Genomic DNA, 12,448 nt, shown 5'->3' on the forward strand with positions numbered 1-12,448 from the left:
AAGTGGATAAGATTTGTATTTTGTTCCCATTTTATCTGGAAATCTGGGACTCCAAATGCTGTGCCCCTTCCAGTTAGCCTCTCCTCTCCCACTGCCAAACTAAGAAAAGTAGGAAAATGACATTCTGTTTCCTGCTTCTACTTGCTGCTTCTCTGATAACAGGAATGGCCCTTTAACTGTGCCCTTTAACCTCTCATCATGTGGAAACAGGCCATAGGCAGTAGAAATCCTGCTGGCAGGTTTCCTCCAGGCCAAGATCGTCTCTAGAGGCACAAAATCTCTTGGATTTGATCTTGCCCATCTTCTTTGAAGTTGAAGATTCCTGTTTCATGTCCACTCATGCTTTCAGCAAGCATTTAGTGAGACACTCTGGGCTACGTTCTAGGGATTGAGCATGAGGAGGGCACCCTCTCTGGCCATTAGAAGCTCACAAATCAAAACAGCATAGAGAGGTACTTGTCTGGCTGTAGGTGTGTGCCCTCTATGGGGGCGTCATAATGGATGGCAGGCAAGCCCCTGCTTTAGAAACCTACTAGATGAGTCCTCACACAGTGGGAAGCAGCTGCACTGACGCTTCAAGAGTGTCAGGGCTCATCAGGCTGGCAAGCAACAGAGGTACAGGGATCTGGCACAAAATGGCCTTTGTGGGGACCAGTCATTGATCTGGAAAGAGCAGAGTGTGTGCTATGAGTGGGAAGTGAAGCTGGAGACCTGGACGCTCACTGACTCACAGAGGTCTTCTCATCTTCCCAACTTCTTACCCATGCTGTGACAGCTAAACAGCCTCGTTAAAGGAGATGCCAGAAAAGGGACCCTGCCGTGGGGTGATGGTTGGCGATCCAGTCGGTGGATGGAGGTTAGAGGAGATCCACAAGGCTTGTCTTTCTCAAGGATTAATGAAAGGATATTTCATTAGTGTTAGTGGGAAGAGGTTAGGGTTTGGTCTGTTCTAAGGCAGGAACATGGGTCCGTGAGAGTCAATGTTAAAAGCTTGGGAGCTAGACTTCCTGGGTTTAACCCCATGCCCTCTCAACCTGCATGTCTTCCTGCTCCCTCTGCTGAGCACATCCTTTTTTCCCACAGCCTTCCATAGTGTAGGGGAGAAAAAACTTTCCCTCTACCCTCTTAAGCTATGTACCTGAGGACTGCTAATTAAAATGATAAAAGATTAACAGGAGAAAAAGCATATAAATTTCATTGATTGTTGTAAGTGTGTGACGGGGTGCTTCATAGAAAAGGGGCAGCTAAACCCAGGGGCATACACTGTGGGAAGGTGACTGGGAAAAGTATGGCAGGTAAGGGTGGTTTAGTGAGGTTCATTATGTAGACTGAAGTCACCTCTCCATAATAAGAATCTCATTCTTCTCTTCCTGGTATGGGAGTGGCAAGGCACATTTATTCATTAAGGGAACTTTATGCCCTGCTTTTAGGCAGAAAGGGAGAGGGGAAAGAGCTCCCCCTGTGTACTCTTTCTCAGTTGCCTTCAGCTCAAAATAATCAATATGCCAAAGAAGCATATTTGGGGGTGGTGATCCCCTCTAATGGCTCACTCTGTTCTTTCATCCAGCTTCAGTCCCACCTCTGGCCTCCCAGTCTGACTCCCATGCCGCTGCCTTAACCCTCTCATTTCCCGTTATACTTGCCGAGATGACGGACTCTTGTATTTGGGTGTCTCTGTTCCCCCTTTACTTCTGCCAGGGCAGGTTTGTGCCTTTTATCTCCACACCCCAGTGGCTCGCACGAGGTGGACACCCGGGAGGCCCCCTAAGCTCCATGAATGGATAAATGAAGACTAAGCCCAGCTGAACCTGTGGGTGCACACTGTATGGAAGTGAGGGTCAAGCATTTTGGGGGCCGCCTACCTCCTGCACCCCCTCACTGAAGACTGGCACCAGCTGAATCAAGAGACAGACCCAGGAAGAGCCAATGAAAATAACTGTTAAGAAAGTGATCTTTTATATTGATGTTTTTAAAGCATTAAAATCATCATTATGGGAAAAAAAAATCCAAACTTTCTAGAACCTCCTCATAGTTATATTAGAATTAACACTTCTTACTTTGAGCAGCTAGTTTTCCTCCTTGTTCTTCACCTTCCAGGCCCCGAAGTGAGACCCGTTAAGGGGGCCTTGCTGGTTCTCCAGACCCCTCAGGTGGAGAGCTTAGCGAAGAACAGATGACCAAGTGGAGCCCAGAAAGAAGCTAAGTAACAGGTTTAAAAAAAAAAATTTAAGGTAGAGAGCACTCAGGAACCATCCTGTAATAAATCATCTGAGGCTCTCAGGACAGCTGGGACCCTCTCGAGGCCCCCTTGCCCTTGGTGGCAAATTGCATTAACTTTATGAAACCGTCTCGTCTGCCCCCCTCCGGAGCGCCCCTTCCATTACCTCACCTCTCTCTTCTCCATCAATCTTTCAGCCTTGATACTTACCCTTTAAATCAATTCAGCTCTGAGAGCTGTCTTGCTGTTTCCACTGCCCGGCTTTAAAATCCCATTGACTTTTATAAATCAATTGTGTTTTAGTTCAAGCACAGCCACTCCTCCATGCTCTCAGGGCCGCTCTAGCAGAGCTGCAGATGGAAAAACAGGGCACTAATGCCCTGGCAGCTACTAAGGCCAGTGCTGCCACAGCCTAGTCAGAAGGCCCTAAAAACAGTAAGGTGTGCCTGGTGTGGATCTCATAAAGAGGCTCTGAGCTGAGGATTGTCTGCAGTAATTTCTTGAAGAGGTGTTCCCAAGGGACACCAGTGAGGGGATGGGGGAGCAGCACCAGGAAGGGGAGGGCCAAATTGGGCTGCAAAACCCAGTTAAGGGAGGGGTATCAGCCTGAGCTCCTGGGGAACTTTGAATGTGAATTGTGCCTCTTATGCCTCCTAGAAGTTTCAAACTAGAAACGAGACTGCAGGGGCTTTCAAGCTCCCACACCCAGCAGTCTTTGGCCAAGGGCTGGGGAGTGAGGGAGGGGTGTAAATTCCTGGGCACTTCCGGTTCTCTCAGTGCCTGCTCAGAATGGCCCCAATAACCCAAGGACAGTCTCCAAAACAGGCCAGCAGCCCTGAAAAATCACCCAGGGAAAGCTGTTGGAAATAAGGGGGCATAAAAACAGGAACAAGGAATCAAGAGAATTTGAGCAGAGCTCTGATGTGATCCACTGTGTCAGGTATCTTCCATGTGTTCTCAGCCATTTCCAAGATGCAGCAGTTGCCAGGTGCTCTTGTGGCAACAGTGGGGGAGTGAATGACTCACACTCTCTGAGCCTCTCTCTTATGTGAAATGGGATGGAGCACAAAGGCTGGAGTAGCAGGCCCGCTGGAGGGGCTCACCTACAGAGGGTCCCTCTGACCTGATCCCATGGAAGGTCCACAGATGAGCCAGAATCATGCTTCCACGAAGTATCATCTGTTCAGCCTGGAAATTCCAAGTAGGCAGAGGCTAGGCATCTGTGTTGTGGTCCACAGCTTAGAGAGGTGCTTGTTGCAGATAAATATGCATAAACGTTTATCCAACTCATGACATTTTAATTGCTATCTTAGATCTCCTAAGGGGATTCAGCTCCCTCTCAAAAGAGCTCTCTCTTTTAAAGTTTTTATTTTAATTTATGTAAGCAGTGCACACATTCTTTCCTGAATAAAACTGCAATACTACAGTCCCATCCTGTCCTCCACGACCATAGTCACTGTTATAGGCATGACATGTTCTTTCTATACAAATGCCTGTACCCACTGAATATGCCTTGTGATGTCTTTTGTTTAAAGGGTTGTGTTTTTCTTCCATTTTTACATAGTTTTATACTTTGTGTATTGTTCTGTGATTTGCCCACTTCTACTGCTATACTAGAATTTAAGCAAATATTAAAGCAGGAAAGGGGAGATGGGAGGGTTGGGGATACATCTTAAGAGTGGCCAGGAAGACCTCATTGAGAAAATGGCATTTGAGTGAAGAACAAAAGGGCTGAGAGGAATCCCTGCAGGACCAGGGACAGCAGGTGCAGAGCTGGGCAGCAGGCACGTGGCTGGACTGATTGCACAGGCGATCATGAACCATCCCTCTGAGACGTCCCTCAGATGGTTTAACAGGTGATCCTGGAATCCCAGAGAAGGACCCAGGCAGAAATAAAGACCTGGACTCATGACAGAATGGAGGGCATCTGGGGCAACCCTGGGCAATAGCAGGACTTTCAGGGAGAACAGAAGGAGTTGAAGTCAGAACAGTTTAGGCAGGTGGTAAGAGACATGGGTATACCAGGCAGTTTGGCTCTGCAGAGCAAGAGGAAGAGCTTCAGGAAGAGGGTGATCAGTGGTGACTGAGCACCAAAGGATCTTGGAGGCTGAGAATCAGAACCAGACTGTTGGATTTGATCAGAGCAGTTTCAGGAGAGGACAGAATCTCCAAATGCAGAGGGTTGGCAGGGACTGAGGGGTGAAGAAGGAGAGGCTGGAACTGTGGTCCACCCTCTCAAGAGATGCTTGTCAGTGAGAATAGGTGACAGCATCAGCCCAGCACACATGCTGATCTGAGCCAAGAGGAAGCAAATGCCACACCCATTCCTTCCAAATCAGAGCCCTCTTCTTCTGAGGTGGGTCCAAATACTGCTCATCCTTCAAGGCTTAGCCCAGGTGCTCCTGCTCCAGGTGACTCTGCTGATGTCTACAGCAGAAAGGTGCACCTTCATTTAAGTGTCTGCAGCCTGTGCCTGTCCACATGGCCTGTGGTCCTTTCATCTCCATGTGGTTGTTCTTTGTGGCTGATTTCCCCTGCCAGTCTGGGGGCTCTGGGGGAACACAGGCAACTCGGGATTCTGCCCCATACCTGGAAGAGTTCTGCAGACTTGGAAGGCATGGATGAATGAGTCAGTAAATGAATGATTGTGCTTGTGAGCTGAAGAGCCAGACCCTGAGGTGGGCAGAAATCACCCTCCTCCTCCTCCTCCTCAGGTCATGAACCTGCTCCTGGGCCAGAAGTTCCCCTTGCTTCTGGAACCTTAGAATGTCAGAGCTGTTTGACTTGAAATCTCAGCTTAAATGTTTACAGAACTGAATGGCTTGATTCAAGGAAGTGCTAAAGACAGGAACAGTGGTTATTAATAAATCATAACAACAATTATTTTCCTTTCAAGCTGCTCTGTGGGCCTTATAAGTAGTATGTGTGTGATTGAGTGGCTGGAAGACAACCCAGGCTGGCTTGTCAGCCTAAGTAACATCTATCGCAAGCGCCTCCCTGGTGAGCTGAGGGGAGCAGAGCTGGCCTCTCCTCTCCTCCACGAGAGCCCTGCTTCTGCCAAGGAGAGCTGAATCTGTAAATCAACTATACTTCAATTATAAAAAAAATCAGAGTAAGCCAAAGTAGCCCGTGATGTTTGACAACGATGTCTTACATCCATTATCTGCCTGGCATGGTGATGAGAGCCACACATGCAGAACTAGATAAGACATCATGTCCTTCCCTCCCTTCCCCTTCAGCCTAGAGGGACAGAAAGGCAACCACACAGATTATTACCAGCCATGGATCTCATGTCCTGGTAGGGGAGGGAATGACTATCTAGAAGAGATCACAAGGAAGGTTCTGCAGAGTTGGATCTTGAAGCTCACTATGCCCAGGTGGCTCAATAGGTAAAGAATTTGCCTGCCAATGCAGGAGTTGCAGGAGACACAGGTTTGATCCTTGGGTCAGGACAATCCCCTGGAAGAAAAAATGGCAACTCATTCCAGTTTTCTTGCCTGGAAAATTCCATAGACAGAGGAGCCTGGCAGGCTACAGTCCATGGGGTCACAAAGAGTCGGACACGACTGAGCACCGCACAGCAGGAGCATGCAGCCAAAGCCAGGGGTTGAGTAGGCAAGGGATGCAAGAAAGGCCTGGGTTAGTGGAATGGTATGGACAGAGGTCAGCTAGGCTTAGGGAACTGTAGTCACTAGAGTCATGAGAGAAGCTTAGACAGATACACACACACACAGAATCACAAGTACAGTGCAACAGTTGTGGGTTGTGGGGATCGTGTATTCCAATCCCAAGTTAGGACCTATGGTCTAGCAATTACAAATGTGATTACAAGTGTGATTACATTTGGATTCAGAATTGTTCCTCCAAGGTCCAGGTTGGCCTTCCTAGTGACCCCTGCAGCAATATCCTTGATACTGGCCAGAGAGAGAGAAGAGGAGCTCTGCCTGAGACAAGAATCAGGGAGGTATGAGAGGGGCAAGAACTCAGTCACCATGAAAGGCAATACCAATTCTGGCAGAGTGCTACCCAGTGGTATCTGCAGGGCAGAAGTGTTCACAGGCCCTCTGAGGCTCTGAGGTAGGAGGGCAGTCCCTTCATCCTGCCAGGGAGCCATCAACCAGTCACATCAGGCAAGTGTAGCTGAGGTCCTGCTGGCCTGGCCCAGCCACCAGGATGATCTCAGGGAAGCAGTGAGGGCATTTGCCAGGGCAATGGTGATGCCTCCAGAGGAGAGGTGCCATGCAGAATCCAGGGAGGGAGTTTGTTGGGGTCAGCTCCCTCGGGGCCTGAGTGACAGGAACGCTGATAGAAGGTGAGCTCCAGCAGGACCCAGATGGTTATGTTTCTTATTTCATCACTGGTTTCTCAATACCTATAACAGTGACTGGCACATAGCAGATACTGTATAAATATTAATTGCTGAATTGACGCGTGAGTCATTGAACACATGGAAAGATGGATAGATGGATGGATGGATGGATGAGCAAAACCTGGGGAAATGGAGAATCTGGGGTCCCACGGACACAGCAGAAGCTAACCAGGAAGCAGGCTGTGTGCTATCCCAAGTGGATGACCTTTGGCTACAGTGTTAAGGGGCTCCAGCCCTTGCCCCTTTCAACCTGAGGAGGAGGTAGGCCAAGCATGGTCAAGCCCTGCTGGCTGAAGCTCCCATAACAGTGGTTACCGGGCGGCTGGGATACCAGAGTGGGGCAAGGGCTGACCAAGGCCTGCCATCCTTCATGTTCATTGTGTGTGTGCTTGGCTTCCAGCCCGCTCCAAAAGCCTGGTGATGGGGGAGCAGAGCCGGAGCCCTGGCCGGCTGCCCTGCCCCCGCAGGCTGGACCCCGTGCTGAAGGCGGGCTGGTTGAAGAAGCAGAGAAGCATCATGAAGAACTGGCAGCAACGCTGGTTCGTGCTGCGCGGGGATCAGCTCTTCTACTACAAGGACAAAGATGAGACCAAGCCCCAGGTGAGAAGCAAACATCCTGTGTCCAGTGGGCATCATGGTGGGGCTCCAGGGCGCATGGTTAACTGTCTCCAGGAGAGGGGAGAAGGCAGAGAGAGACCCTCCCATCAGCACCTCCACCCCTCAGGCACCAAGCCCCTGACTACGCTCAGCATGACATTTCACTGGGATTTCCAAAGTGAGATTTATCCTCAGCTCTCACATTCCTGGGATCACACCTGGTTTTTTCTGCGACACATCTATCGCTTCAGTCTTTGAAATGTTTCCTTCTAATGTTGACAGAGAGCATCCCTGCATGGCTTAAAAAAAAAAAAACACCACCCAAAGGGTAGTCCAATGGTTAAGACTCTGTGCTTCCAAAGCAGAGGCCAAGGGTTCAATCCCTGGTCTGGGAACTAAGATCCCACATGTCCTGTGGCATGGCCAGAAAAAAAAAAAAATTCTTCTTCATGTCCTTTTCAACCTCTCAGTGCTTCTATGGAGAACACACAGATTCCATTTCTTCCACTGTGCAGGGAAACAGGCACCCAGGCAAATCTAATGTCACACTGAAGTCTGACTCATTTTGAAACCCCTGTGTTAGAGGCCTCTGCTCCTCTGGATGGCTTCTATTTTCATCAGTGCTTTAAGCTCCGCCTTTGGTGCTTATCACGTCTGCCTTTCCACTCAGTTGCACTGAGTTCAGTCACTCAGAGCAGCCACTGGCCTCATCCATCATGGAGTGTCCTGCTCACAGTGCCCCATGCAGACATCGTAACCAAGTGCTCTGCATGTTGCCAACCAAGGTAGCTGGGCTTGTGGAGCTCAGGCAAGTTAACCCTTGTTTTGGGATTCACACAGAGAAAGACAGTCTGGGAGCTCCCCTTGTTTCTCTTGAGGAAAATGGGGAAGAACTTGAAGGACTTCTCCCAAAGAAAGGTTGCACCTAGTCATTGATCCCAATTGGAAAGTAAAGCGAGATCACCTTTTTTGGGGTCAGGGATCACAGAATTTTGGGAGGTGGGGAAGGGGCTCAGTGATGGGCAAGATGGGAGGAGGTACCTGGGCACAGCACAGGGTCACATTGACATCATGGCGAGAAAATGACCCTCTTTTCTTGGAAAAGTCACTCCTCTTCCAGATTTTCTGAGTATGAAGAAGGAATTGTCATATATTTAATACTTCTCCAATACTTGGGATCCTCCCTTAAAAACATGGGGCTCTGAGAATATACTTATGGACATGGGGAGAGGGGAGGAGAGGGTGAGAGGTATGGAGAGAGTAACATGGAAACTTACATCACCATATGGAAAATAGACAGCCAAAGGGAATTTGCTGTATGGCTCAGGAAACTCAAACAGGGCTCTGTATCAACCTTGGGGGGTGGGATGGGGAGGGGGATGGGAGGGAGGTTCAAAAGGGGAGGGATATATGTATACCTATGGCTAATTCATGTTGAGGTTTGACAGAAAGCAACAAAATTCTGTAAAGCAATTATCCTTCAATTAAAAAAATAAATAATTTTTTTTTAAAACTGGGGCTTTGAGGGTGGGAAGGAATAGCCCTCATCTGAGAGACCTCAGTGACAATAGTCACCAGCTGCAAGTTAATAACTTTCTGCCTTCACTCTATTTATTCTAGTGGTTAACTTCTGTTTATGGAAAAGTCATACTGATTTCCGTTCGTGAGAGTCCTTGCATGTTTTCCTTTCTAAACTATATCAAAGTTAAAAACAAAAACCCTTGCGCAGCAATGTGAGTGTACTTAATGCTACTAAACTATATGCTTAAAAATTGTTCAAATGGTAAACTATGTGTTATGTGCATTTTACACACACAGAGAAATCAGTGAGACTTATTTAAGGAAAACTTTTTAAATCATTAACAGTAAAGATGAGGGGTGGGGATGACAAAATTCATGAAGGTGGATCTAAGCTAAAGTTTAGGGAACTCTGATCTTATTCAGCCTCCCAGGCTTTATAAGGAAGGAAAGAGAGGTGGAATGGATCAAATAGGAACTTTGAATTTGATCTGAATTAGGTCAAGCATGCTAGCTGAATAACTTGAAACAAGTCAGTTGATTTTTGTTGTTCCAGTTTTATCATTACTAAATAGAGACATTATTACCTACCTCACAGAGATACACCAAGGATTAGATTGTAGAACATACACACAACTGCACACAGGTCTTAGCACGTGGGATACTCCAGTCTGAATACCCTTATATACCCTCAGCCCTGCCTTTGCCTTGCTCCCTGCCTCCCCAGCCCTGGCACTCAGCCTACTCCCCAGATCGGGAACCACACCTCTGGCTTGCCCACCATTTTCCTTCTGGCCTCTGCTTTTGTGGTGAAGACCAGCCTCCTTTAATAGCATCTCGGCTTTCCTGGCTGTCCTGTTAGTGACATGTGCTTCTGATGATGATGGCCACCAGTTGCCAGGGCCCCTAGCATGTCAGAGCCCTGCCTGTGGTCCCTACCGTCATCCCCCTCCTGGCTCAGCCCACAGCACCATCTCCTGGGAGAAACGCACCATGATTCTGGGTGAACTTAGTAGACTAAAGTGGCACACTGAGGTCACCTAGGCTACGTGTGGACCCTGCCCCAGGCTTTCCCACATATTCCTCACCATGAGCTGAGGTGGCCCTGGCCCATCACTGCAGCTCCATAATGAACCTCCATCCCCCAGGTTTTCCAACCTGGACAGTCTTCTCCCTCACCTGTCACCTTTTCCAGAAGTCAATGGCTTCTGGTGGAAACAGTGAATAGAATGGAAGCATTGACATCCCAGTCACTGGCCTGGACACAGAAGGAGCCCTGGGGTGTCACCCAAACTAAACCAGGGCAGCTGTCACCAGGGAGCCATTGGGTCCCCAAAGGGTGCCAGCATCACCCAACAGATGCCAGGGTCATGCCCACGGCTCCTCTTTTGGACTCTCTGGGGTCTCAGTGACCCAGCCAAACCCTCATGGGGGATTATTCTTTTCCAGAATCCCCCCTCCCCAACAAAGCCTGACTTTTCTAGCAGCCCCATTGCTCAGGTTCCCAATTTCAAGGAGACTCTTGGTCAAATTTGACTCATTTAGCTTTATAGTATGATCTCAAACCTGCGTGCCTTCTGGCAAAACAGCCCACAGATTTCCATTTAATTGCATGAACTACATGTAATGGACTAATTCTCAATATCTGGTTCCTGGAAAATGGGCCCTGCTCCCTGTTTACAGTGACAGAAGTGCCCAGGAGTGAGCTCCCTCCTAACAGATGGCCTGTTGTCTGTCCAGCAGATATAATTGTGGAGAGGGGGGATGTCCAGCTACCCTTGATGCTGCCCATAGTGCATGCGCGTGATAAGGATCACTCCCAGCCCACATTCTTGTTCTCTCTCCAGAGCCCTATCTCTTCTACTCTGCCCTTCTCACTGGCAGGAAGGTCAGCAGAGAACATGGAACGCAGAGATGGGGAAAATTCAAGATGGCGGAAGAACTGGCTCAGATGGAAACTCAAATGGAAAAACTAGGCAAAGGTGCTTTAAAGCTGAACCTGAAAGTGTGGCCCTGTCCCTCCAGCTTTCCCAAACACTTTTCCGTAATAGTTTCCAGCAGACAGATCCTACAGTTTTGCTAATAGAAGATTCCAGGTCTTTTCCTGTTAAATGGTTTTAGCTTCTGGGAAATGTTTCTTGCACCATGAAAATTCTTGCCACATTCTTTGTTGATCAGCCCAGTCCATTTCCACTGTTTGAGAATTCACTTAAATTTAGTTATCCCCCTTCTTCACTGTGGGTTTCTTGGCTTCCAATAGAAATGGAATAGAATAGAAATGGAAAGTATAACTTCCAAAACATAAGACGGAAAAAATGTAACAATGTTAAATGCAATCAGTTCAACAAATGGGCAGAGAATGGAGGGGGCCAGGAAACAAGAGAAAAAGGTAAATAGAAAACAAAAAGTAAATAAATAAGATAACAATGAATAGGAACAAACATTTCAGTTGTCATAATAAATATGAATAGGTCAGATTCATCTGTCTCTTAAAAGACAGAAAGTAGAAGCCTGGCTTTAAAAAAAAGAGAAAGTAATAAAATAATAAACATAAAGTTTACAAAACAAAACCATGAGGGAAAAAGGTATGCCAGCTAAAAGAAAGCAGATTTAAGAACATCAAAATCAAGTCGAATTCAAGATGATAGGGGAAAAAAAGGAATAAGGAGAAATATTTCATTATAACATAAACAAAAACCTACTAAGAAAATAGATCAACTGTGAACCTTTATGCTCTTAATGACAGCTTTGAAGGATACAGAAACAAAGAAAATAATTCTCATTGTTCTCCATTTTTTTAAGAAAAATGAAATTATTGAGACAATAGTGCAAAAGAAAAAAGACTTAGAAATTAAGAATAAAATGGTAGTGAGTGAGGGCATGTATGCAAGAGAGAGAAATCTATACACATGGAAATAAAACACACACACACTTTGTAACACTTAAGTTAATAGAAAATCAAAGCTTAAATTCAAGCTTCTAGTCAAGGATGATAGATTTTAAAACCCCAGAATTCCAGTATAGAGCACTAAAGGCATGCTCGTGAAGGTATGGACGCACCTAGATGGAGACGGCAGGAGAGAGACAGCCGCTAGTGGATGCTAGACAACAGGTGGGCAGGAGGTGGCTGATTCAGCAGACCCTAGCGAGCTCAATTCCAAGCCAGCACTACAGAGAGCACAAAATTACATCTGGTTTGCAATGTCTGGTTGTTGGGGGATGAGGGGGTGGGCCCCTCACCCCTCAGCAAAGACTCAGAACACTGGCAGGACCAATTATCTCTGAAAATGAGGGCCAAAGAAGAGCTCCATACAGGACTGATTGAAAGTCACTTTAAAAAGCAATGAGTCCCAGATCTCCCGAACCATCTGGTGCAAAGCCGTGACTGCCCTCCTTCATTGGGGTATAACTGGAAGGACACTGAGGACGCTGGCCTTATTGTTGAGGTGGGGGAAGGTACCAGTCTGGAGCAGGAGGCTTAGATGGAGGTGGACATGCAGACCAGTTACTTAGCTCTTCCCGTCTTCATCCCACACTTGGCTCCCAGATCCCAGCAGTCAGGAATAGCCCTCAGGAAAGAAATGCAGAATTTTCACTGGAAAATCTGATAGGCCAAGAAGAAAAACACAAAACGTATTGACAGTAAGGGTCCCCCATGACACAGCCCAGGCAGATCTCTCTCGTCTCTCTCTCTTTCTCTCTCTCCTCTCTCTCTCTCTTTCTCTCTCTCTCTTTCTCCCTTTTGG

At 47.4% G+C, this 12,448-nt stretch overlaps 1 protein-coding gene and 1 long non-coding RNA gene across 8 annotated transcripts in view; both read left to right on the forward strand.

Annotated features, from left to right (window-relative positions):
* Nucleotides 1-12,448, forward strand: part of ARHGAP22 (Rho GTPase activating protein 22) — a 177,650-nt gene that overhangs the window by 46,555 nt on the left and 118,647 nt on the right. For all 7 annotated transcript variants that reach the window (XR_014074576.1, XR_014074577.1, XM_081561787.1 and 4 more), the window contains one exon: nt 6,988-7,187. Coding sequence is in view for 5 of the 7 variants with exons in the window: in XM_081561787.1 (XP_081417913.1) it covers nt 6,988-7,187 (200 nt within the window). In the remaining 2 variants the exon portion in view is untranslated. The remainder of the gene's footprint in view (nt 1-6,987; nt 7,188-12,448) is intronic.
* On the forward strand, nt 567-2,005 carry LOC145534480 (uncharacterized). Its single transcript, XR_014074656.1, has 2 exons — nt 567-856; nt 1,704-2,005. It is a non-coding gene; the product is annotated as an uncharacterized LOC145534480 (long non-coding RNA).

This window comes from Giraffa tippelskirchi, chromosome 2 (assembly GCF_054371585.1).
Source record: "Giraffa tippelskirchi isolate mGirTip1 chromosome 2, T2T-mGirTip1v1.2.pri, whole genome shotgun sequence".
Taxonomy (NCBI): domain Eukaryota; kingdom Metazoa; phylum Chordata; class Mammalia; order Artiodactyla; family Giraffidae; genus Giraffa; species Giraffa tippelskirchi.